Raw genomic sequence first — 27,870 nt, forward strand, 5'->3', positions numbered from 1 at the left:
AAAGAGGAAATACTTTGTAGAGGAAATAATGCAAAACAGCCAAGGGTGACAGTCAACATGTAGAACCTCAGTGCAGCCTGAATACACTGCTGTGATGAAAAGATGCAACACACTAGCAATAAGGTTGTAGTAAGTGTGTTTTGGCTTACAGGGACACTTTTATAGCATTCAGGCATTACTGAAATCCTGAAAAGGGATGCAATTGCATACTATATTTGAACAAACCTCCATCAATGAGCAATACATATTAGCTACAGTGTGCTGTTATAGTGTTGTATTAGAGCCATTATTTATTTGTATTTTAGAGCCGGTATCTTATTCTTCTACCATGTCAGAACTGTGTTCAAGGATGGAAGGTTCAGTCAGCACCAGTGACACCAGTTCGGCAGTGTTCTCGCGCTATTACTTTGCATATCCCTAATGGATTGCAGGGTGAAAAGAGGAAGTAGAGGCACATTTTACGCACAACTGGCCACTCGGAATTGAGGAAAGAAAATAAAAATTGGGAACTGAAAACATTAAGCCAACGGAGGAGTACTTCACATGAAAAACAGTTTGGTCAAACACAACATAATCTCTTACAGTTTATGGAAAGATTCTTCATCATAAAACAATAGAACACTGTGCAGTACTTCCTATTACTTATGAAGAGACTACCCTCATGTGACAATGCGGTTTGCAGATTTTATCGTACAGTAAAATAAAATCCGTGGAAGAGAGTAAAGGAAGCGAGTAATAGAGATGCTTGAACACATCAGTAAATGCATTGATAGTGATTGGGAATTGTAGCCTTGTTTTGTTAGAAACACCTTCACATAGAGAACTATCATCGAGAATTCCCATAAAGACCACACTATATGGCAATTATGACATCATTGTTCTCAGAATAATCTGGAACACTGTCACATTACCAAAGTACAGTAGCAACATACAGAACTACGCGGCAGTACAATTAAAACAACTATGCGCATGTTATATTATAGTAACATGGTATCCCCCTCTGAAATTCGCTTGTTCATCAGAAATATATATCGTTCCCTAAATCAATGTCCACCCACACTGTAGCGTGTGGGTATTGCTACAATTGAGGGATTAAATAAATGAAGAAGTAGAAAAGCCACAATCAGTTTATAGTCTATAAATAAATAGTTTCAGTGCGCATGACCGGTTTCAATGTTTTTGCTTGTTTATTGACTTGATGTAACATTTGCTATTATTTTCAGGTATTTTATCAATTTTGTTCAGAGCATTTGACTTGACTTGGTAATGGCATTTATAGACAAACAAAACTCATGTGGAGCGAGCCTGTGGTTTGTGGGTAGCCTAATACAGTACGAACATTTGAAAATGTTTCTGGAAAGATGCTGTACTGTGTTGTAGAAATTAAAAAAAAAACATTTTCTGACGCTAAATGTCCCATTTACGTTTTACAATGTTTGTTTTTCCACTTTTTATCCAGTTTGGAATGTCCAACCATATACACCATTGCTTATTACTGCAACCTTTGCTATCAATCCGGGAGGACGTGGACAAGTTTGCGCTATCCCGCGTGTGAAGTCGCTACTTTTATCACACTGCCATATGCACAGGTATTGAGGAGGATGCTCATGCAGCGGTACAGGCGTACTTGACCAATCGACCAACGAGGGCCGCTAATGAGCGTTTACGATGTAATTCAGGCCTAGAGAAACAGTGTCATCCCTGGGTGCCCCAAGATCCAAATAGGTGCATTGCCATGCGAGGCTGCCGGCCAAAGTTGGTACGATCCAGATTCGACAGCAGACAGCGGGATCCATCCATGCACTAGAACGGTACCTTAACAGCTTGATTCTTTGGGGGGAGTAACATCACCACACCCGGCATCGCATCTGCAGTGGTAAAAACGGTGTTATCGCAATATTACTGTAATCCCCGGTCACAAATATAATGTTAATGAAAAAAGAATTAAAGTGCTTTTCTCAGGAAGAAATTAACCACGTTAAAGCAAAGCTTTGTGAAGATATCCTGGGTAAAGTGTGTCTATGTTCAGCTCAACTATATAAAAGTATGTGTTTCATTCATACTTAATTAAAAAAATTTAAACGGAAAGCAATATTGGCAGACAGAAATACGGGTCTATGGATAATTTTCAGAGAAAATTAGTAGTGTTTTAAGTTGCACATCTATACGTGTCGATCAGAGAAGTAATATTTCCCGAAAACCACAGGAGGGAGACCTTTTACAACTTTTTTTTTAAACGCAAAAGAAAGCATACGTGGATGTTCAGAGCAGCAAGCAGATCCATCAGGCAAATCTCATTTGCGTGGGCCAAAAATGTGCCGTTGGCCTAGGTTACGAAGTAAAGAAGAACACTTTTTATTCCCTTTTTTTGTTGTTTTATTTTTTAAGTACCATACAAAACTTTTAAGTACCAGTCCAAGACAAACACATTGGAGCAAGCTGTACACTGAGAAACGCTGCATCCGAGGACAGACTGGAGACAGAATGAAAATAAAAATAATCATCTTAAGTACATAAGGATTGTGCACACATCACACCAGTAGATCTGTACTGGGTGTTTAACAGTGCTCCCTCTCTTAAGTGTTCAATTGCACTTTCGTGAACAGGAGCCCCTCAAAAAAAAAAAAAAAATTTTATCTACTTCCACTAACTGATCAGGGTAAAAAAAAAAAAAAAAGAAAGAAAAAAAAAAAAAAAAAAAAAAAAAAAGCATTGTTCTGCAGTGGCAAAATCAGACTTGCTTTATACACTTGTATCTTTCCCAAGGCTGATGCTGCTTGTAATTCGTTTTAGAACTGCCCAAATCCTTTAGGATGTTAACAGTTTAGATGAAACATTTTTAGGCAAAATTTCATAATAGGCTGAAAATGAGTCAATCATACGGTGTTTTATTGTGCATTTTTACACTCAACACTGAAATATGTCACAAGTTGAAGCAAACAGCAAAAGGAAAATACAAGTGCGTAGCTGAAAGGAAACTGAGCAGACCCAACAGATTCTGGGTTCAGAGTCTGAGAAGTAAAAGATCATTAATTAAAATAAAAATTAAAAAAAACTATTTCTGTTCACAAGATCTCAATTTAAACAGCAAAACTGCTTCATCAGAAGCGATAGCATGGACCATAACATTCTTATGACAAAATCAGAAAGTCACTTGGCACATTCAGCTATATAGTTCATTGCCATTTATATTAGCCGAAGCATAGCAATCAGATCTACCCAAAGTGTATGGAGCCTTCAAAAAGGAGGTCTGCAGAGCACAAATTCAAGGGCAGAAAAGGTACCGAATACGCAGCAGAAATTCTGACTTCTTAAATTGCACTTCTTTAACAGATAAAAAACATAAATCAGTTTTTTTTTCTGGGCAATTTTTTTAGCACAAAGTAGGTTCTGATCTTTTCCTTCTCAGACTCACTGCAGGTCTGGCTGTATAGAAAGGACTGTTCTGGAAACACCATGTATTAGATTTTATCAAGGGAGCACTGTTTCACAAATACAAAAACTAAAACCAGAGCGGTCTTAAAAACTTCAAGTTTAAAAAGAGGAAAAAAGAACTTAAATCAAAAAACAAAAACTACTGCAGTTTTTCTCTATGTTAACTAATGAAGAAGCTGACAGATTGGTTTTCAAACAATTTCTCTATTTGGTTAATTAGAAATCGTAAACATGTGTTCTAATTGAATGGAGGAAAACAAAGTTCAAGCTAGCTTATTTCATAGAATCTGTCATGTTTAACAGAACAAATAAACAAAAGGACAGACAAACAGACAAATTTAACGGCTTTTTTAAAAAGCCAGTTTCAAACAGACTTAATCAGGCACCATAAAATGATTTTTTTTTCTTTATTCATGCCGTACTTGTATTTATATGTAGGGTCTGTTTTTGTTTTTTGTTTTTTACATTAGGAGTGTTTCAGATTTATAGCTTTCTTTGAAATCTGTACCTTATCTAAACATAGCAAAAATACTGAGCTTGATCAGACAATCAAGCCCAATCTTAGGAAAAAACCACTCTCCAACCTTCAGGTCACTGAAGATGTGTCTTTGTAGTGCATTCAGCAGATTCATTATTATTATTATTATTATTATTTTTAAAAACCATTGGCAACACCTCAACTCAGCTTTCCACGCTCTCCCACACACGCACTCTCGCTCGCACTGCCGTAATAAAGCTATGGAAAATGGTAAAGTGACATGTCAGTTTTTTTTTTCTTTTTCTTCCAGGTTATTATTTATCCATCTGTTTCTCAAGTGAAACAGCATGTCTTCCACAGCTTGTCTAATCTGCTTCTGCATGCACAGTGGGCAGGGACTATCTTCGGTTCTTCCATAAGCCCCACTCATTACAAAAGACAGGGCCTCTGGCCTTGGTGTGCACAGTTTTTTTGTTAGTTTTGTATTGCATGCAAAACATCAAGTGCAATTTTCTTTTTAAAACAACTTTGTTGTCCAGCACCCCCCCTCCCCCCCCAATCTAAAAATCGATACAATCGCACATGGCAAGAAAGCAAGCTAGCTTCTCAGTTCTCAAAATGATCTCAAAAAATAGGAATTTTGATTTCCTGTCTGAAGAGCCCCTCTTGAGCACACAAGCTGGATTTCATTGAAAGCTATGTTGAGATAAAAGTCTAGAGTGTGCTACTGACTTGTATGATAACACAAAAAGCCAGCTGTTATTCTGGCTACTGCCAAAAATGCTCCTGCAACCCCCCCCCCCCCCCCCCCCCCATTTGATCCCATTCAGCTGGGTAATTTTAAAACAATGCCAAAAATTTGTGCTTCAGCACCACAATGTACTGACAAATTAAATCAGTCCCAACACCTAGCACCAAAACATTGAAGAAAGAAATCTGGAACACTTCCAGGATGTAAGGTCACAATCAAATCAAACCGAACCATGCTAAACATTTATCCCCATTCTGACCTCCCCAAAAATAGACGCTTTCGCACTTTACTTGTTAACACTTAATTTGTTAATACCGTTTCCTAGAATTTCTCATCAATTAGATACAAACATTTTTTACACAGATGCAAATCAGCTGACGGAAAACCAACGTTGTGTTTTCCAATATGGGCCTTAATACCCATTTTAAACTGAAATAAACTCCATATTTCCTGTTGTTTTCCAATCATTAAGACATGTCATGAACACCGAGATGGAATCCCCATAATAACCATCACAGCATAGTAATCAGTCCAGCACTGCTGATTTGCATTGATTTATAGATTACATGTCCAGGCCTTACAAAGCTCAGTGAGTATAACTGTAAATTAATGTAATATTGATTGAAACTATATGATATGATATAGAGACTTTAAGAAACACTTATCAAACAATATAGTGCATTCACAAAGCGTGGCAGTTTAGGTCCAAAAGACTACTAATAAAATGTGGATTATTAGGTGGATTAATGTTTCCAAGGAGTTTCCAATACTGTCAGAAATAATGCATGCATGCCCCAGAAAACTAATTAAAAGGCTGCTCTTTATTGGAGTCAAATATATTTTGGGTTCTAATTTTACATTCTCCTGTGTTCTGGGTTTTCATATTTCACCCCCTCCCCTAATACTACTCCCAAGATTCTTTATTACTTTCAATTGACAACTAGCCAATTACCTACACCCCCCCCCCCTCCCCCCCAAAAAAAAAGTTCAATAGTAAATCCATGGTGATAGACAGAAAAAAAGTAATCACAATCAGATGTGACAACACCTTCCATAGTTAACACGCGTGAAGGCAAACACAAGGAAGGTAAATTATTACAAAGAAACGATCTGTCAGTTCTGTTTCACAAAAAAAAAAAAAGACACTTGGCATCAATATCAGGACAGGGCAATCGCAGTGGCACCATTCCATTGATGAAGGGAAAACGCAAAAAAATTACGATGGAAGATTGAGAGAAAAAGGGCTGAAGGCACTTCTAACAACTGCATGCTGGGCATTCAGACCAAAGCCCGAGCACACGCTACAGGTCACTGTCATAGCTACCGCGATCCTCCGGTCACACGCAGCCCAGGTAGCCTGAAACGGGCCTTAAACCCCATAATCATTAGCTTCATGAACACTCTCAGCCTCCGTTTCATGCTCAAATACAAGTTAAGGGTTCTGTAAAGGCCAGAGTCGCACCTTTTCTCAAAGTATTACAAAGATGCACCTTTTCTCCTCCAATAATGCATTTTCTTTAAGCTTTTGCTCTTACCATTTCATAGGTTGTGCTTTTTGGAGAATGACAAACACTTGAACATCGACAAGGATGTTAGTAGCTCAGTGACTGAGGTCATTTGACCACTACACTCAACTACAAGGCATGGTGCATTAATACATGAATCCAATCTAAAAACAACACCAACAAAAAGCACCCACAGAATTAAAGCACCATACGTACTCCATTTTAAGTCTTGATTGGCTGGATTTTGGATTTCAATCTGAAATGCTGCTGTTGACCAGCAGCTTGAGGGACTTTGCCTAAGGAGAACCTAACACGTAAATAACAATCGTAAAGTGAAGCTCATGGATTTTTTTTCTCCTTGTAAATACATCTACTGCTCTAACTATTACTTATGTGCATATACAAGATATACACTAACAGTACTGGTAGCAAGAAGTGCTTACATAATATCTTTGAGGGAAAGTATCCATGCAGTCTTAAAAAAAATCTTATACCACTGTATTCAAGCTTATCATAAAGGATCAGTTCTTTTTGCTACATGAAGACGTCCTTCATTTGGCTTGCATTAGCTTGATGTCACGCATCCTCCAGCAGAATTCTCAGAGGGAGAATGAAAACAAAACGAAAAGGAAACTTGCAGGATAATCCCATACAGCTATTAGCTGTCGATAACCGATTCATTGGTACACCTGCCTACAGTATCTTCTTTAAACAAATACGCTCTACAGCTCTGTACATCAGCTTGTGTCAAGAACAATAAGAAAAAGGATGAGAGGAAAACTAAAATAGACTGAATGGTTTCAGAAGAATTTCTGCAAACAGGAAAATGATTTCTAGGTGACACTGTTTGCAAAGTCACATTGAGGGTAAAAGTTTCCAAAAAAAAAGATTTTTGTTCTACCTTCTACCAGACGACCGTTCCATGTGAGAACAGGCACAGTAATGTGGAAGAAGAAATATAAAAATACTATGTATAACAGCAGGTTCTACATCTGTGGCTAAAATATTAGTAGAATTCAAAGGAGTGAGAAAATTCAGATGGTTGTTCTTTCCTAGTGTCTCAAGCCGCTTAGTTGCCAGGTGTTCCTTGGTCAGTCGTACACTTGAGTCACAAGAAGTCAACTGTCCTTTTCTCTCATGACAACCAGTCTGAAAAGGACTCTATCCCAGCAAATAGAGTGAAAAACAATAACCACAGCAGCTTTTCAGCATGATAAGCTCTAGCCCAATCCTTTCCAACCTTCACTCAGGCCCGGCAGGCTACGGTTCTCCTCCAAGCGGCAGGTTTTGAAGATTCTAGCCATTCCATTCTAAGGGTTTCACAAAAGAACTACCTCCTGCTGCAGTCAGATGATCAACTGTTCTTGTGATGGGAGAATCCAGAACAAGGTCAATTTGCTGCTTCTGACATAATGCGTGCTAGGTGCTTTGGCAAAGACATCCTTGTTGATATGATTCATGGGGACTAAGACCGGAATGCAGAGGGTTGAGCATCAAAGCACTCTAAACCTTTACTGTCACACTCACTCCCCCCAGTTGCCTTTCTAACTTCAGCCTCTGGAGTCCAGAGTTTAGACAGTCACATGCTTGTTTTATTGTGTCAAATGTAGAAGCTCATTGATACGGTCGGTTTGGTGTCTTATTTCCTTGTCGCTTAGGTTAGCTTCGGTTAGCTTACAGCATGATGCTCATCTCTGACTGAGCACGGGGATGGCCAGAGTTACATTCAGGGAGTCATTGTGTTGGACCAGGGAGGTGTGCTTGTAGTGGAGGACCAGGTCTTTCAGAGTTCCATAAAGGTTGTAGGGCTCTGCAAATCCATATCCTGTGACTGTCTTGTAGATCACACAGTGCTTAATGTCTCCGTCCACACTGCAGACATGCGAAAACACAGGGGGAACAGAGATTGAACAGCTGCCAACACACTCAATCCTTTGGTGGAGAAAAAAAAAAAAACGTCGGCCATTTTAAAAGCCTTTAGGGTCTGCTCACAAAATGCCTTACAAAACGTATCATTTACCGGGTACAATTCCCGCAACTGAACCACAAGATAAGCCTGTGAATTCAACAGACTTTGCACTCTCTCTTTGTGGCCTACTGTAACCTGTGCTGGACAGAATCCCAAACAACGGCAAACAAACAAAGGTCTAACTGCACTATCTCAACTGCCGTGAAAGAATCAATTGTTTCACTGAAAGGAAGTTACACGATACTCACACCACAGAGCAAGCAAAGGAACCCTTCTGCGATTGGCTGTCGCGGATGAGGAAGGTGCCGTCGCACTTTCCCCGAAGCAGCTCCTCGGCCTGGCCACGTTTGATGTCGCCCACGTACCAGGTGCGCTCGTCGTGGTGCACCGTGTCCTCCTCCTCGTCCATCAAGGAGTACAAGCTGGAAGGAGAGAGCGAAGATATGAGAAGAGCCGAGAGCTAGGGAGCTGGAACAGTGACAGCGTTACATAACAAATAACCTCTTTGTGACTTTTCCTGTAACTGAGTGGAGGCAAAGAGCAAATGTGGCGGCTCCTTACTCTGACATACGGCACTTGCACACTCCTAAGGGGTGAACTCAACACTCCCACATTCATCAGTTCATCCAACACTTACTCTTCAACGTCGTTCTTGATGCCCAGCCACTCGTTGATCTTCCTCTGCCTTGTGCCCTTCTGTGTAAGCCATCTGCAAATACAATATATTCACACCATCAACCAATATGACCCACAAAATGCTCTTAATATGAATATATACTGAGGTGTTCCATGGGAAATTATTTTTCATTCTCCAACTTCAGCTCACCAGCTAAAGTAGAGGAGTATTTGATTACTTATATCTGCTAAGAAATTAAACTTTGTGGAGACTTGATTGATATTATATTAACCTGTTCATAATCAAGAATAACTACATGTGCTGCAGTAAATAATCTAGTCTGACTCTCTGTATTGCAGGCATGGGGAGGGGGGGGGGGGTTTAGCTTACACCAGGTATTGGTCTCGAAGCTTCCTCAGCTGCATTAGGTCGGGTTTAAGGCTGTTCATTTTCTTGTCAATCTCGCGGTTGTCCGACGCCTGTTTCTTCAGGTCCTGCTCCAGCTTCCTCTTGCTGTCGTGAATTTCTGTTACCCGTGACTTCAGCTTCTCAGAATTGCTTTTGATCCTGAGAGCGAGACAACAAATTTAAGCCAATTTGAGGTCATTCGTACATCTGCAAACCCAATTAGCACGTTGTGGTCAAAATTGTACATGTGCCAAGCTCTTTGATGTACCTCTGGATCTCCTTGTCATTGCCCTCCCGGTTGAACTTCTCAATGTACTCCTTGCTGTAGCGCTCCTGTGTCTCGCACTGCTCTTCGAAGATCTTGATGGTCTCGTTGAAGGCCTCAATGGCAGTGCGCTTCATCTGCAGGTCCTGAGAGACGGAGGGGGATGGACAGAGGTCTTTTTACCCGGTCTGAACAGATACCCCGTGAAGTCTGCAGGCTTTAGGGGTGAACGTACCTGGGATGTGCGGGTGTACTCCTCGTACAGGACGTCATACTCGCGGCTCTTCTCCTGGTACTGCTCATGGTAGACCTTCAGCTGTTCTCCCACCGCCTCGATGCTGTCCTCCTTCACCACCTGGTCCTGTGGAATGCAAGAGCCACATAGTCGAGCCTCACTCCAGCACACTTTCCTGCGGTTTCCACCGGGAATCCTTCCGGTCCACTCATTAGAACTGTGAAAATCTTGTGCCAGACATAGATGTGTCTCAAAGGGAGTTTAAACCACAACCTCAGCACCACACAAGGTTAACCAATTACTAATGGCAGTTGGGGGCACACAAATCAAAGATACTCTCCAATATAAAACATTCATCTTAGCTCACTACTAACCATAGGCTGGTAGAAACCATTAAAGCAGGGCAACCCAACCCTGTTCCTGGAGATCTACCATCCTATAGGTTTTCATTTCAGCTCAAATTTGGCGCACCTAATTGTACTAATTAGCAGTTCAATAAGATCTCTATATCTGTTGAATGAGGTGTGCTTTGCTAGGGCTGGAGAGAAAACCTACAGGACAGTAAAGCTCCAGGAACAGGGTTGGGCAGCCTTTCTATAAAAAATAAATAAAAGTGCAACTAACTAATAGCCACTACATCACAAACCATTGTGTACGTGCCGTACCTGTTGGTATTTGGAGATGGGGTAGAGCAGCCGTGTATCTAGCTTGGCGTTGTACTGTGCCAGGGACTCATGGCGGTAGTGGTTGATTAGCTCCACAACAGAGGCAAAGGTAAGGGGCTCCGAGAAGCCGTACTTCCCCCCACGGTGGAAGATCTTGATCAGCTTGTTGTTTCCGCCTTTCCTGTGAAGGACAAATTGCATGACAGTGCTGGTGAGTCACAACAGAACTAAAAATGCTTCTGATGAACACAGAAATGTAGGGCAGCCACCAATTTGTCCTGCAAGCAAGGACGTTCCTCTCTACTATTAAAGGCATATTATACACGATTTTTACCTTGAAAATATTATAAAATAACTATGGTCAGTCATATATCTGATGCACTGGTGGGCGTGGCTACAGAGTCTGTGGTGTCGAATCAGGTTTCAGTGGAGCATTTGTAGCTAGCTAGCTAGCTACTCCAATGGAAGAGGTGAAGAAGCACAAGAACAGCAAAGCAAAACAACAAGCTGACAGGGCTCATTCAAAAGCCAGAGTCAACCTTATTTACTCTGGCTTTTGAATGATATGATTTGCTTTTCCTCGATGGTGACAGTTATTTAAAAAACTAAGATCTAAAAATGACATAAAAACAGACATAAAATATGGGTGGAGGTGAGTGGGCAGAGTTGAGGAGGAGAGTTCCTTGATTGTAAACACAGGCCCAAAGCAAAGCTAAATATCCTGCAAAACATGCCTTTAATCCACCAGAACTTTAAACATCATTAAGAAAGATAGTTTGTCCTCGAAGCAATGTGGACAGTGACATGGACTTATGGACCAATTTATTCTCCCCGTCTGATTCTCTGGGCTGATTTCTCAGAAATCAGTAAAGAAACCATAGTAGTTAACAAGTACGTGAACTGCCTTACAATACTGCAGGACAGCCCTGTGTACTTAAAATGCAGGCAGGCCCATCTGATGAAATATAAATCTGGCTCCAAAATGGGTGTTAAAAGAAAAGCTTTCCTGCGTGTCTGAGCACAGGGACGGCCGTGTTGGAGTGGAAATGCTGCAAGACGTTTCCAGCTTGCGTCTGGAATCTCACTTCACACTCCACACTCCACCGAGACCAGGCCTGCCCTCTCTCTCTCAGCTCTTCCCCCGACGCGAAGCGGACAGGCCGGCCGAGCGCATTCCCACCTGAGGGTCAGCGTGTGCTCTCCCTGCACTTTGCTGGACGCGTCGCGGACGAGGAACGTGCCATCCGGCGTGTCTCTCATCTTCTCGTTCACCTCCTCCCTGGAACGAACAGGCAGGACAAAGGAGTCGTGACAGCGCCCTCACCGACGTCCGCCATTTCCTCGGGTGTCGTTTCCGGAGAGCGCGGCCTACCTTGAGATGTCACCCCAGTACCACTCGGAATCGTTGAGGATTGTGCTGTTGCCGTTGGTGACAGAGCTGCTCAGGGCTTTGGCTTTGGGGGGCTTGGGAGGAAGAGCTGCGCACACAAAATGGCGGCGGGTGGGCATTGCGTTTGAGAAACCATCAAGCGTTTGTATAAAGCATACGAGATCTTTTAAAGACTTTGGATGAGAGCACAGCTCCGGATGGCGCTGGTGGGGGGGGGTTTACCTGGGGGGGTTAGCTCCTGCTCCCAGCTCCTCTCCTTGAGCAGTCTCTCCAACACCAGCGCAGGGAGATCCGGATCCGCCTCCAGCCTGCTTCACAAATGGGAGACACGTCAGAGAAACGCTCTAAAATGAGAGTTTCAATGACATTAACCAGATTAACCAATTTATATGACCATAAATAATCGTAAACTTAAAGGATTTTACTCAGAGTCCTTTAAAATACAACATAAAAAAAAATCTAATCCCTTTTTAGTACTATTCTGCCAGCAAGGCTTTAATACAACTCTGCACAAGGGTGTGGTCCTTGACAAATTTTATTTGGGGCGTATCGCATTTTAAGTGCAATACCCAGGCGGTTACAGGCATCATAACAGCCGTTGCGGATAGTCTTCGAGTCCTCTTTCCCCATTTAGTTTTGACACCTTTGCCTGACAGCTGGACAGAACACGCTGTTCTTTCAAGGAAACCACAGACAAGTAACAGCATCTCGCCGTGCCAAAACACACAGCGAAGAGTGCAGACGATTTCCTGGAGCTCGCTGCACATAGCAGACACCGCCCCGAGAGACGGACAGGAGCACATAGGTTTGCCCTCGGCGGTTATCATCGCTTATTACAGGGTTTTCCCCCCCATGAACTTGCCCCTGCGCGGCGGGGGTGTCCTGCTTGGCGAGGGGGGCGAGGGGGGGGTTTGGGGGATTCTACAGCGCTTTTCCAGGGACAGATTCCTGCACGAGGGCAGAGCCAGACCCTTTCCCTGGATTTGGCAGCGATACTCCTTCCCCTTTATTGGCCCCTGCTGCTGCTCTGCTGACGGAGACCCCTCCCCTCGGCCTCGGCCCCGCCCCCCACCCCCAGCTGTGTTTGGCCGAGTGCTCACAGCAGCTCCCATGGACACGGCAGTTCGTGCAAACAGATTATTACAGAGGAACAGTGAGCACTGTACTCCTATAATAGCAGCTCTCTACTGTTATACTGAACTATCAGTGCATGTTCAGGATCCCCCGTCCAACCAGAAACACCCTACAGCTGCATTACTCAATAAATATTGCAGCATTATGAGCCACATCTTACGAGCCCCAGTGCTGTCCACCGTGTTATGCCCTCCTGGCTGCCCTCGGGATTTCAGGCCGTGCTTTGGCAGGGGGGAGGGGGGATCGTGATCGCCCCGAGGCGGTACTGACCCGGTCGCGGGGAGCCGGAGCAGCAGCGGGCCGAAGGTGGCGGCCAGGGAGCGGGCGTCCAGCCCGTTCTTCTCCGAGCTCTGGCACACGCGGTCCAGGTGCCTGAGCAGGTACTGCAGGGCGAGCAGGTGCTGCAGCGGGACGCTGGGGGCCTCCAGCACCTTCATCAGCCCCCCGCCGCCCTCCGCCCCCGCCGCTTCTGCAGACGGGAGAGACAGACGCCGCCGTTCAAACAGGTGAGGGCCCCGCCCGCTTTCAGACAGAGCTGCTCAAACACTCCCGCACGGCAGACTGGCTCCTTACGTCAAGGGCAGCTTGCTTAACTGTCAAATATTGATTCAGTCATCTGCTCAGTTGCTTAAGAGATAAACTTCCCCTCACGAGTCCTTCTCATTTGCAGGCGCTGTTGTTTGAAGGCGCAGTGCCAGGCAGCTGTGAGGGGAAAGGGGAGTGTACCTGGTCCCTGCAGGACGGCCGCCTGCAGATCTGGGTAGACAGAGGGCAGGACGACGGGAGAGGGCAGCTCCTGCAGGTACTGCATCAGGGCCTCTGAGAGGGTGTGGATGTCATACTGCCCCATCTCTGCTCCGGACAGCTCTGCGAACGCACGGCAGCGTGGGTCAGGCTTTACACCCGCACCGAACCCCAGGAGCGGCACCCGGATCTCCCTCCAGTCCTTTAGCTCCGCTGCAACCCCTCTGAGCTTCACAGACCGTTCAGCCGCTCTATTCTCTCAGGCACTATACCGTTTGAGCTTCACTGACCGTTCAGCCGCTCTATTCTCACAGGCACTATACCGTTTGAGCTTCACTGACAGTTCTGCTGCTCTATTCTCACAGGCACTATACCGTTTGAGCTTCACTGACAGTTCAGCCGCTCTATTCTCTCAGGCACTATACCGTTTGAGCTTCACTGACAGTTCTGCTGCTCTATTCTCACAGGCACTATACCGTTTGAGCTTCACTGACAGTTCAGCCGCTCTATTCTCTCAGGCACTATACCGTTTGAGCTTCACTGACCGTTCAGCCGCTCTATTCTCACAGGCACTATACCGTTTGAGCTTCACTGACCGTTCAGCCGCTCTATTCTCACAGGCACTACACCGTTTGAGCTTCACTGACAGTTCAGCCGCTCTATTCTCACAGGCACTATACCGTTTCAGCTTCACTGACTGTTCAGCCGCTCTATTCTCACAGGCACTATACCGTTTGAGCTTCACAGTGTTCAGCTGCTCTATTCTCACAGGCACTATACCGTTTGAGCTTCACTGACCGTTCAGCTGCTCTATTCTCATAGGCACTATACCGTTTGAGCTTCACTGACAGTTCAGCCACTCTATTCTCACAGGCACTATACCGTTTGAGCTTCACAGACCGTTCAGCCGCTCTATTCTCACAGGCACTATACCGTTTGAGCTTCACAGACCGTTCAGCCGCTCTATTCTCACAGGCACTATACCGTTTGAGCTTCACAGACCGTTCAGCCGCTCTATTCTCACAGGCACTATACCGTTTGAGCTTCACTGACAGTTCTGCCGCTCTATTCTCTCCCAGACTATATAACTGATCTTGTCCTGCTATTCAATGCTCAGCAACGTTCCGTGAGGAACTGCCCAGGCTAGTCCTGCGACAGGTGACAAGGACCCGGGTCGGTCAGCTGACCCCTCAAAATAACCTCCTTCAGCACGCGAGGAGCCACAAGAGCCCCGCTGAACACCGCCTCGCGGCGAAGACCCCGGCACAATGGTGACACGCCCGCGAGTAAACAGCAGCTGTCTGAACGCCGCCTGGACGGGGTCGGCGTGCGCGACCAGCGGCGAGTGCGTGCCGGGGCATGTTGCGAGCAGCTGGCCCACGTCGCTGCACGCTCAGAACTTTGGCTGGCCCTCGCGAACACGCCGCTCTGCGGGCCCCGCAGGCCCGTCCCGCGCATACCGGCGGTGTGGACTCCAGCTCTCTGTCCACCGAAAGGTATCAAATAGACAAAACGCTGCACTAACGCGTCGATTCTCAAGAGCTCGGAAATCTATCCAGTGTATGATTGTGCAAGAAAAGAAACCAGTGCCAGTACCGGAGAATGACAGCAACAAAAACAACACCTAAAAATAAATGAATTTAAGTGAGATTGGCCCGGACATAATGTCCCGCAGACAGCGGGGCCGGGAATCTCGCTGGGCCATTAACACAGCCTGGCCCATTTCTCTACTGAAACAAAGGCCATGCTATTTCACAGTGATGAAACAAGCTTTCAAAAAAAAGAGAGAAAAAAAAGAGCGTGGTTCATCCTGGTTTGCTAGTCACAAGAAGGCCATTGTTGTCCCTAAGTGCGGCCCTTGTAGCAGGATCTAATTTCCATCTCTCCCAGGAATAGCCCCATCACAGGCAGGGCGATCACAAGCTCAGAGCCTCACGAGCTGTACAGTAGGGGACTGTCTGCTAATGTCTTCCCAGTGCCAGGCATGACGAAATCCATGCAGCCTATCGTAGACCTAACTAATTCCTCTGCATTCTGCAAGTGCAACACAGTTTACAATTTGCTAGCAAGAAGTTCTATCTGTTTAGATCTCAAGACGACTCAGTCAAGCCTTTATCCTTCAGATTCTCCTTCGTACAGGATTTGACGGGAGTATTTTTAACATGCATGATGACTCATGATCGCTAGCCAAGCCCATTATATAATGCATTGTGACTGCAATAGCACAGTTCCTGAAATGCTAAGGAAGCCCCCTGTCTGTGCGCGAGCGACGGGGTAGAGATCTTACCGAGATTCAGGCTCTGTCTCAGACCGCCAGACGTCCTGTACAGTGTCTCGCAGTCCAGACCTGCGACAGATCGAGGAGGCAGGTTAGCTCACCCACCCTCAAATAGTCCTCTGGTGCGTGCTGGGATTAGTGGGTCAGTAACGCGTATAAACATTAAAAATACAGCGCCCTGGGATATAAATACACGCACCGTTCACCGACCGAAGTGACTGGAGACTTTCGACACGGATCTGCCCGTCCGGGCCCCCGGAGGGCCCAGGAACACTTTTAGGAGCGCCGAGTCTAGACGGGCCAGCCCAGACGGCTCGGGAGTATAACCGTCCGGCATTCAGGAGCAGAGGTGCGAGATAAATGTGAGCGACCCGTCCGCACGCACAAGGCATGCACGGGGCGCACGTGCGGGTCTGCACAGGGCTGCGTGTCAGGCCACGGAAAACAGCGGGGATGCGGGCGAATTGAGCAGCACATTCATGTGCACCACTAATGGTGTGCTATTGAGTGAAGGAGGTCATATTTTTAAAAAACTTCGGCACACCTAATTGTGCATCAAAAAAAATTACTACTGAACACAAAAACAGAGGAAAACCTGTACTGAAAAAATGTAGTTAGTTACTGAAGATTTCCATCTTTTTTCCATGCTAATGTTTTTATTTAAAATATTGTTTTGATATTTAGCTAGTGCACCACATCAAACATCCACAAAAAGAGCTGCATTCACAAAAACAAGAAGCACACCAGAGAACATGTAGCACTGAAGCCACAGGAAGACGGAAAGAAGCATAACCGATCCTATCTATCACCGCAAAGCAGTTTGGGCAAGAAGAAATGCTCCGCTGGTGGAGAATGAATGAGGGGTTTCGGCTGGGGACACGGGGACAGGCTCAGGCTGAGCAGATTTAACTTTCTGCTGAGTCACACCATCGTTGCAAATGGGATGTACAGCAAAGCCACAGAAAGACGTGAGACGAGCATCCTACAGGGGGTTTCCAGACACGGCTGCGAGTGCAGAGTGTCGCTGTGCGTATGACCTGCCAAAAGCTCATTCTATTTTAAAAGAGCATTATCAATTCTCGATGTGCAATGGAGAAAGGATGTCTGTGTGCATCCATCCAGGGGATGACACTTTCTAATTAGTGAATAAAATCATGAACTCTTGGAACAAATTTTCAAAGGTATTTTGTTCTAATATTTGGATTAATATTTGAGGTACACAGTCGACATGCACTACCAATACATAACAATGTATAAAGGCTTTTTATTCCTGCTGTATGATGACGTACAGGCCCACATTAATATGCACAACTAGTATGCTAGGCACACTGCAGAATGTAGCTTGTTATTCAGTCAAATGTGGCCTTTAAGCTACATTTCAGACCGCTTATTCTAACTAGTTGTTAGAACACAAACTAGTTTCAAAAAAGCTCAATTTTGACACACAAGAAATCAAGATCAACCATGTTAGCTGTCCGAAAAATGCAGCCCTTTCAAAGCCATTTTGTTTTTGATTTGCAAAGTGGAATTTGCACTTTCATAATGAGTAAAATGGGCCGAATTCACTTTGTATCACACTACAAAGGCACAAATTATGCATTAAAACTGCTAAAAATACCAAATGTTTTCAGATAGTAACAGACTTCAATAACATCTGCATCCTGCCTCCCCAAAACACACACACGCACCCGTGACCGCAGGTACGCACGCACGCACACACACAGTCACGGAACACAGCTGCCTTCTAATCTTACCTTTCTTCTCAATGGCCTCCACCAAATTCACCAGGACAGGTGGCGCATTTTCTGAGGGTGAAAACTGCTTGCTCAAATCCGGAACGGACGTATCTGAAACGAGCGAGTAAATAAATAAGGGATACAACTCTCCAGTCACAGGTGAATATTCCATTATGGGACAATGTTATCAAGTAATAACCAATACATTCATATGAGTTACATACAGTCACTAAACCTGGTGTGGACACGAGTATGACTATGTTCATAAGGTTCATATGGGTTATATACAGTCACTAAACCTTAATTCTTTAACACCACTGAAGTCTCAAAAATGTTGTGCCTTTTAAAATCATAAAAATTTATAGAACTATGAAAAGATGCCATGCGACACTGCTGTGAGTAATCAAATAGTCTTTATCAGCGAAAAGGTCTCTGTGCGTCTTTCTCTTTCTTCAGCAGCCCCACCCTCCCTCGATTCCACTGCGCACAGGGGCCTGCTTGGCTACGGCTCTTTGCGTGAGGAAGGTCTCGCTAGTGCCTCAGCGCAATAAAGGATTTCATAAAAAAAAAGAAAAAATCCTGAACAGGCAAAATCCTGGTGGCGCTTTGCCAGAGCCTCATTTTGGGACCCGCCGCAAAAAGCAGAGAACTTGGCACCCCGCGCCTCCTGGCAGTGCGAGGCTAAACCACGTCTGATTATTAATTTTGGAGTTCAGACAAAGCGCCGTGTCAGCACATTCCACCTCTCCACTGCACGTTAAACATGGAAACTTTGCTCTCGCTTCTCCCTCTCGCTCGCAAACCCCCCCCCCCAACCTCCTGCCTTCGCCCCTCGCCACCCCCCTCCCCCCCCCCCCCCTTTCCCCCTGCCGCCCGTTCTGGTAATGCCCAACCCCCCCCCCCCCTCGCTGAAAATACTTCTCATTTCCACACTTTCCTTGTGTAGTCAAACAGGCCCCGTCTCCGCCCTCCCCCACCCCCTGCCCTGCAGCCTCTCATGTAGATGAGTGCAGATAAGAGGGAAGGTAGGAATACAAACGCACTTCGCTGGGCGCTGCTGTACGAGCAACAGCTGTGCAGGGGAGAACGCAAGCACGGAGACGGAGCAGAAACTCAATTCTGTGTGCACCCCATTCTCCCCCTGCCATTTAGTGCACCCCATTTTCACCCCATTCATAGCCCTAAATTAGATCACAGCAACACACAATACTGAGAGGACGGACACTCGCAGCAGGTTTTATTCACCAATAGGACTGTAAGAATTAAACTTGACTTTTTTCAAGTGCTAACCTATGCAATTAAAATAAAGATTGCAATTATGAAAGGAATTATGAAAGGAAATTAAGACAGGAAATTCTGCAGATGGGAAATACACCGGCTTTCCTGTCTCTGGACCGGTCTGTCTCAGATTGGATTTTCTCTCATGTACTGCCGCTCTTTCTCTTTTGTACGTGCACACACATACAAATACACTCTCACTCACTCACTCACTCACTCTCTCACACACACACACGCACACTCACTCTCTTTCGGTTACACACACATAAACACACTCACTCTCACACTCTCTCTCTCTTGCTCTCTCACACACACACACAAAAACAAACACACTCACACACACGCACACAGACACACTCTCACTCTCTTACACACACACAAACACACACATACATATACACTCACACACACATACACACATTCTCTCTTTCACACACACACACACATTCACACACTCTATCACTCACACGCACACAGTCTCTCTTTCTCACACACACACACACACACAGAAAGTGAGAGCAGTGCCCAGTATTCAGGGTTTCGTGCAAAGGAATATGACTTTCTGGAAAAGCAGCTGTGGCCCTGAAGCCATCCTGGGTTTTTGGAGAGGGAACCAACTAATCATTACCCAATTACAGCCTCCTAAGCAATCCGCATTCTGGCAAGGCCAGCAAGTCGACATGCCCTGGGAAGCAGTGCATGAGAGAATTATAATCATGTGATCAGAGCAGCAAGCCCTATTCACGCTGTGCCGTCTGCGAAAGTACAGCTCACAAGCCTAGACTCGGGCTGCTCTAATCTTTTCAAAGGATCATCAGGTGACAAAGCACACAGTTGGAGACATTTCTGCACGTCTGCTTTAAAGGATAAAATCAAATACATTTTTTAAATAAAATCTTACTTCAGATTTGTACAATTCTTAAAGCTGAAGCAAGACCACTGGCCTTAAGTTTGTAATGAAACCCTCATTTATCTTGGTTTCTTGGTTATTAGCATACCATGCTACTTAACATTAGGTAGATATGCAAGATCCCTACCAATATTGTATATGACAAACTATAAAAAGAAGACATGACCATTTTCTGAAAAGATAATGTTAATAGTTAATAGTTAATAATAGTTAATTCAAATTAATTTCATTTAGCTTTCAACTGAGAATCTGAAGCCATAACTCACTCTGACGATTACCATGTCTAGTGTCTTATTTAATTTGAATAAAGCAGTCACAATACTTAAATTTCAGCTTTCGTACATTATTGCTGAGGCAAGCAAATAATAATAGTAAAAGTAGTTGATTTAGGCTGAACATTTTGACTTTAGAAGGAAGTTGGAGCCACTTAAAGCGGTACATTTGTGGCACATTGATGCCGTTGAAATACGGCCTGAATTCCTGGAGGGTGAGGAGGATGAGGAGGAGAAACAGGACACTGCAGACGCTGAGAAGAGTGGTGTGCACAGGCATGGCTCAGAAGGTGAGCAGCCAAGCAGAGGTCAGCTAAGTGGCACACGGAAAAAGTGCCGGCCCCAAAGCTCACTGGCAACTGCAGCCGCGTTCACGCACAAACTCCACCGCCGGTTCGAGAGAGCGTAGGCAACCACGGTTCTCCTCTGAAACGTGTGGCGTCGCCAGCTGCTTCTTTTCACACCGCAGACTACACTTAAACTCCCATAGAGTGGAGTCAGAGGAAGACCTTTCATATGCGGCAGTCTACGTGTACGTTGTATCGACCAGTACACTGTCGCTAGACAGGGTGAAACACAGACCCCTACCCGACTGAACCCTACAGTACTGGCCTGTGGAGCTACCGGCACACTGGCACGGCCCAGATTCGAACAGAGGCCATGTGTCTTGTACCTGCACCACAGCCACCCAGCAGCTACCAAATAAAGTTTCAAAATTGTCAAAATCTGCTTTGGCCAAGTAAGGACTCTGGCATTAGACAATTCAAAGTCTGTAGAGACGCTCATCTTCCTCACTTGGATTTCCATAGCTACAACAGCTTGCAAACCATTATTTTATTAAAATATACTCAAAGTGTAACATAATCGCAGCTCTTTCAAAATTCTGCATGTGGAAACACAAAAACTCCACAAGGACTGTTCGAAGCACATCCCATGACTGCCATTTATGCTACACAGATATCGTTTATCATTTTTGCAAGGCTGTTATTTTTCCCTACAGGCAATTTTATGCGCTCTCTTCTGGACAGCAATATATATATACACATGCATAACGGTAGATTAAAGCAGTGCTATGCTCCATTAGGATGAAAAAGAGCAGAGTAGCTGACACAGAACAGCAGTGAGCATGTTAAAATGCTTTCATGGACCTCGCCGTGCAGTCAGCTGGACACGGCAGGTTCTGGAACGAAAATGCGCGTGTTGCGCCACTTCGTCAAATCCTCAAGAGCGTAGTGTGCCATCAGCTCATCTCCATGGCGAACCCGACCCAGGGACGAATGCCAGTGCGCAACTCAAATCTATCAACAGGCTGTCCAAACAGAGACAAGAAGCCGGCGATGTTACACACCAGCCCCCTAGAAACATCTCCCGTTCTGAGCAGTTTGGCTGAGCTCTGGGAATCTGTGTTTCTTTGCAAATACGTGCTGTAATAAAGCCTAACGCTAACCGCAATAGCAGTGACAGTGTACCAATAAGGTTTTGAGAATTGGACTAGTAAAGGTTCACAGTACAATGTTCAGTGTTAAATCAATTCTTACAGGGTACATATGGTCCCTGTTGAGCTCACATGTACTTCGATAAAGTTGAATTAAGACTGGACACTTTACTGTGTTGTAGGTTTGATTCCCCTGTGGGGTACTGCTTTTGTACCCTTGAGCAAAGGACTTAATCTGAACTGTTTCAGTAAATATCCAGCAGAGCAAATGGATGGTATGTAAAATGTAAGCTGTGCAAGGCGCTCTGGATAAGAGCATCTGCTAAAGGCTTGAACGTAATTCAATGTTATGTAACGTGGTGGGTTGGGCAAATGCATGCAAAAGCAAATGAAGGTTATCTGGGCAGTAGAAGTCAAATACTGAGTGTGACAAAGCAAACACCATAACTGAACCTCTATGCCCCTCCCCTAGATTAGCTAGTTAGATAGTTTCCTGAATTATTTTCAGCGGGTATAAACAAGTAGCCATCCTCCAACTCAAAAGCAGTTGCCAGCCCTTTTGGAAGATTTCTAAGCACTAGTTTCCAGTGGCGGTGTGGAGACCTTTCCAAATGGGTATGTATATGGAACAAAGACGTGAGGATTTGTGTAGAGGTGTCAGCTTATGGATGACTTCTTCAGACAGCCAGAGTGAGAGCACAAAAAGGGACGGGTGGGGGGGGGGGGGGGTCGGTTGGTGGAACCTGACCTCTGAACTCTGCCGTGCTGCAGCGTGACACATTTTTTCCTGACATATGTTCATGTGCAAAGTTTACAGGGAGACTGATACCCCCCCCCATCCAAAGACTGGATTTCATATCAGGTTCATTGCTCACACTATATTTTTCCCTCCCAGACACTCTAAATATAACAAGGCCGGTGACCTTTGTGTCCAAATGCTAAGTTAGGTTCCTGTGTCCATCCAATAACATGACAGGATTACTGATTGGATCTGAGAAACAAAATCTGCATGGGGAATCTCTCCCGACGAGATTCCTTTCACACACGAACATGACACTCACTTGCACAAAGAACTTCCGTATACACGCTTAAACTGCGCACACATATTCCACATGGTTTTTATTTTTGAAAACCACAAAATGAGCAAAATCACATCTTCCCTGTTATCCATTTACACAAGGACAGATATTCGTGCGCATTAAAAAACTGACTTTGTGGTAGCCCACTCATGGGATACCACAAAGACAAAAAAAGAAAGAAGAAATCGCGTGGGGGGTGGGGGGCAGTTGACTTTGTTAGGAAAGTCTAATCACTATACTATAAAGGCAACTAATACTGCTATTAAATACTACTATTGAAAACTATGAAACTATTCATATTTAAAAGAATGCAGGTGGAGTGGAAAGGAGAAAGGGAACCATGAATGACAAAAAAAGACAATGTGCACAGGCAGAATAAGTCAAGGAGAAGGAGAAAGAGTTTGCGTTTGAGAATAGAAAATGAGTCGGACCCAAACGGCTATAAATTTCCTGGGCAGATGTAGGTACAATTTTCATTTCTCCAGCTAGCTTGTGGTTTGGAAAGGAACCGAGCTGACCTGCCCCCCTAAAGGGAATGAATAGAAGGCAAATATTGAAGCAGCGTCACATGACCAAGGAAAAATGTGCTACCTCAGCAGAAGCCCCCACCTGATCTACAAGTTCCTTCTCCAGACTGGCCCGAGGCCCTGCCTGAGCTTTCAGGGAATCACAATTTACTGCTTCCCTGAGGACACGCTGAGCGGGAGCAGAGCGAGAGCACTAAAGCTGGCCAGGAAAAGAAAGAAAACCGGGAGAGAAGCAGAAGAGAAAAAAAGGGGAGGAGGGAATGAATAGGAAGGGCAGAGTAGAAACGGGGAGCGGGGCGGGGGGGGGGATGAAATTGCAAGGAGGGCTGAGGAAAGGTTTGCGTGAGAGCAAATAAAAAAACCAAGAGAATGGCACGGTCAAATAGAGAGTAGTGAGAAGAATACAAAAAAAGAGAACAGGATGGGGGAAAGAAAGAAAAGTGAGTATGGGGAGAAAGAGAGAGTAAGAGATGGTCAAATGGGACAGTCAAATAGAGAGGAGAATATGACAAGAACGAAGAAAAAGAAAACAGGATGAAGGAGAGGAAAGTGAGATGGAGAGACCAAGCCATTAGCCCAATAAATGTACAAAAGAAAATTCATATCTGTTCAGAAAAGCGAAACAAGTGCTCCAGCCTCCTGTCTCCCAAACAGAGCTGTCCTGTTTTTGAGATGGAACACACATTCTTTTCTTTACCAGAGAAGTAAACACGAGACGTCTAGCAGTGCTCCAGCCTCTGAAAACCCTCGTGGAGGTCTACTGGATTTGAACATCCCATGCCTCCCCGCTGCTTTAATTTGATTTAGCGGAATTTGTCCAACTTTGAAATAGAAACTCTGGGGCTGCCAGAGAGGTTCAGAGGAGACGGAAGTAGTTTCAGAAGATTTCTCAAATCCATATAGACAAAACCTCTCCGTATCCAGATAATACATCTTCCAGCAACGACTATATGTTGCCAAAGTGAAGAAGGAAGAAAATTAAAAACATACTGATAATAGATGCCAATTACTTCAGTAATGGCATACAAAGATACAAGCCACAAGTCTGTCTAAAATTCTGCTAAAAAGCTTCGAGGTTACTTTCAGCTTCTCCCTGTCTGATGGGTTAGATCATAAGGACCTTTGAGTTTAGAAAAAAAGCTTTGAAAACAAATCTGGTCAAGATCCCACCATGCTAATGTAGGCTCTAGAAAAAAATAATCTGAAGAATTGTTAGCAAACTACTTCCTCTGCTAGGACAAATGATGAATGAAAGTACATTTGTTCCAAGCATACATATCTCTTTGTTCCTTAACCTGTAAATGCAAAGTATCACATTGCTCTGATTCCAAAAATGTTTAAAAATACTGGCCAGCATTGCTTAATATTCGACAATTCGCTAAGTTACTGTAGCTTCGCTTGCTGATAGGAAGAGGAATGGGGCTGACTGTAAAGTGGCCCCAATGACAAATCTTCAGAGGGTTTAGCAGCACACACTGATGAAGTCAAGATTACGAAGCTGATCCTGGAAGGCATGCAGACAAAAACACAAACTCAAGTTAAATCTGTCGGGTCTGTGAAACAAGGAACAGACAGACCATTGTTCAGTAGAGTCATCAATCGCTTCTCAATAATTTCAGTAATTTATTGTGTACCGTGTTCCACAAGAACACCTATAAAAAATTCCATAAGTAAGCCACTGCTTCTCATCTGAAAATGGACGCCTGTGGCCTCGGCCTGGGTTCCTGGCGCCCTTGCTCATTGGATGATTTACGAAACTGGCTTTGGGCTCAGCAGCACACCGGACAGAATGCACGTTAAATTAATACTCTGTGCAAGTTAGCAACTTTTTAGGTAGCCTACTGAGCAACTGCCACAGAGAAATTCCCAGAAATAAAAATCAAACTGTCAAAATGGATGAAATACTCCACTGTTGAGAACATTCCTATAAATAATCAAATCAGCAAGGGCGCCGGGCGCTGGATGCCAAACTTATGGAAATTAGCGTCCACTTTCTATCATGCCGGGCCAGACTTACAGAAACCTTTAGCACACGCAAGATCAATAACATGACCAGGGCTTGACATTAACACCCGCCAAACGTAGGTAGAATTCGGCAGTGGCATGTAGCCTAATTTGTTCACTCTACTAACTACTATTGTAGTTTACAAAAGACATCTGAAATAGTTAGCCTAAGTCAATGCATGGTGATACTACAACTCCCATGAGCACTGGGTGCGCATTGTGTGCTCATCCCATCTGTCATCCACTTCGCCCTCTCGCTCTCGTTTCCTCAGTGGGAGAAGGTGAACTCGGCCAAAATCAAACGAACAAAGCGCCGCCAACAAACGTTTCTATACCTACCCCTCCTCCAAATGTTCGTTTAGTGAAACAAAACGCTAGTGGAGAGCGCAGATTCAGACTCTCCAGCTCTGATCGGAAAACACTGAAGTGATAACGATTGTAGCACCAAACACAGAAACCAACAAGGGTTCGGTAAAGGAGAATGAACTTCAACCACAGACAGTTCTGTGACTTGGACAGATGGCCACCCATCATTACTAAGCCACTAGTTAATTTTATTTAGCACTGCAAAAAAAAAACAAAAAAAACAACAGAAGCTGGCAACAGTGTTTGGTTGAACTGGTGGAATATGGTGCGTAAGCATACACAAGTGTAGCTATTGCCACACTGCCAATACTGTTATTTTGTAATTGCAATTGCAAAAATAAAAAAAGTAAAAAAAAATAAGCAAAAGTACATTAGCAGAGCTTCAACGTTGACATTATTAAATTAATATAAGCACACTATATCCACATAATGCTAAATATCATTAGATACAGCCATTTTATTTGCATTGGTAATTTTATTTGCATGGAAGATTTTATCAACGTTATTTAAAATTGTGGATAAAAATAGCCTACTCTTTGTTCTCCGCACTGACACATGACAATATTCATGGCAAACATCTGCAATGCACTGATTTAGTTATTTAAACAATCTTTAAGCGCACGTTCTGTTAAAGATAGCTTTTATTGTGGGTCGTACTGAAAGCTAACGTGATGGTTAAGACTGGTGTATAATTTGTTAATACTGATTGCATTTGACTAGACTAGCCAGATGGATGGGAACATAAATCTTTCCATCATCTAGGCCTAACTATTCTCAAGTGAGTGTAGAAAATCTTGCACCGTACAACTTATCACATCTAGTGCGGTATAAAATAATAATTTATTTGGAAGAAGCTTATATTCCCAATCCAGGGTAGCACTTTAATCTGAATTTCTCCCTCCGCGATTTTAAATTTGTTGGTGCATGCTCCATGCAAGGCTCTAGTTTGACTTACATAAGCAAGAGCCTTAAGCATAGGTGCGTCCTGTACAGCTTAGCCTAGTTGATTATCACTACGGGACAATTCTGTCTATGGTTTTTACAGGTAAGCTCACACTGAACGGAATGGCAAAACATACTGTACTTTAAATATTTATAAACCTAAAATAATAAAAGGAGGTTCTTTAGGTGGTATTTGTGGCCATCTAACCAGGTAATTCAAAAAATGCAGAACACCTGTCGCAATGAGTTTAGTACAGTGGCAATATAATTTATCTAGATAGATAGATAGATAGAAACTTTATTGATCCCGTAGGGAAGTTCCCTTAGGGAAATTCAGGTACACGGTGCTGTGGAGCAACTGGAAAGGCTGCCGTCTCTCACAGCGCCGGAAGATTTCTATACTTGTTCACAAAACCATATGAATGAGAAACCTATGGAATCAAACACATATACACAGACTGACTGTGGAAAAGGCTTGCTCACTTGGAAAATATCAACTATGGTCAACCTTGAAGGCTGTGATCGAGTTATTGACATTATAATGGAAAATTTATGCTTTTCAGAGATTTATTTTAGTACAGTTGCCCTCATAATCCCCCTAACACACTCAATCATGAGCAGCTGCTACTTGTGCAGGTCCAATTTAATTTCTAGGAAAATATAATGTCATGACCTGGCCGTTATAACTCTCACATTTCATACATTGAAATGATTGGGTGGTGACATTTGGCATTTTGACATTAGACCAACAATTCCAGCCCAGCTGTTTCAACAAATTAAGCTTGTCTGAAGCCATGTAGGCTAATACATTATCAAATCAAATCAATTTTTATCAATAAATATGATTAACTCTTGCTCAGACTAAGTTGCTATTGTTTCTGGTTTTGTTCATTAATTTTTTTAAGCTAGGAAAAATGCACCTGTGCCAGGCAATGGCTCTCCTGAGAGATACCATGCTCAGCTAATTTACAACTAGATTTGACTTCAGAGTGGTTATGCCAGTGGTAAATCAACCCTTAAGTTCCTGAAGATCTACCATCCCATAGGTTTTTATTGCAACGCTAACATAGCGCACCTCATTCAACAGCTAGAGATCTTGTTGAGCTGCTAATTAGCAGAGTCAGGTATGGCTGAAACGAAAACCTACAGGATGGTAGATCTTCAGAAACACGGTTGGTTACCACTGGGTTATGCCAACAGTTATTTAACAGATTTAGGGTGGTTGATGGGAGTGCTACTTTATGATTGATATACAGTAGAGGCAGGAGCCAAGCTATAGTCTAGACATGTTCAAAGAAATTTAAAGTTACCCGAGGTAAAAATGGTACCAGAGGTAAAAATGGCTAATCTTCTGATAACTATGTAGTGTGCGTCAAAGCTGCCAAATGTTAGCACTCCCCAAAGGCAAAAGACATGCTCCAACCAACCTCTCCAAACCCTAGACCACA

At 44.0% G+C, this 27,870-nt stretch overlaps 1 protein-coding gene across 3 annotated transcripts in view; it reads right to left on the reverse strand.

Annotated features, from left to right (window-relative positions):
- Nucleotides 1-2,358: 2,358 nt before the first annotated feature.
- pik3r2 (phosphoinositide-3-kinase, regulatory subunit 2 (beta)) overlaps nt 2,359-27,870 on the reverse strand; it is a 37,606-nt gene continuing 12,094 nt past the window's right edge. For 2 of the 3 annotated variants that reach the window (XM_035413882.1, XM_035413884.1), the window contains exons 3-16: nt 17,628-17,720; nt 15,883-15,942; nt 13,578-13,718; nt 13,122-13,320; nt 11,940-12,025; nt 11,700-11,805; nt 11,508-11,606; nt 10,328-10,508; nt 9,663-9,788; nt 9,431-9,573; nt 9,145-9,321; nt 8,776-8,847; nt 8,387-8,560; nt 2,359-8,041 (exon numbers count right to left, since the gene is read on the reverse strand). In XM_035413882.1, the coding sequence (XP_035269773.1) occupies nt 7,858-8,041; nt 8,387-8,560; nt 8,776-8,847; nt 9,145-9,321; nt 9,431-9,573; nt 9,663-9,788; nt 10,328-10,508; nt 11,508-11,606; nt 11,700-11,805; nt 11,940-12,025; nt 13,122-13,320; nt 13,578-13,718; nt 15,883-15,942; nt 17,628-17,720 (1,841 nt within the window). In that variant the 3' untranslated portion in view covers nt 2,359-7,857. The remainder of the gene's footprint in view (nt 8,042-8,386; nt 8,561-8,775; nt 8,848-9,144; nt 9,322-9,430; nt 9,574-9,662; nt 9,789-10,327; nt 10,509-11,507; nt 11,607-11,699; nt 11,806-11,939; nt 12,026-13,121; nt 13,321-13,577; nt 13,719-15,882; nt 15,943-17,627; nt 17,721-27,870) is intronic. The other variant, XM_035413885.1, reaches the window with a different exon arrangement.

The sequence above is a fragment of the Anguilla anguilla genome, chromosome 4 (genome assembly GCF_013347855.1).
Source record: "Anguilla anguilla isolate fAngAng1 chromosome 4, fAngAng1.pri, whole genome shotgun sequence".
Classification (NCBI taxonomy): Eukaryota; Metazoa; Chordata; class Actinopteri; order Anguilliformes; family Anguillidae; genus Anguilla; species Anguilla anguilla.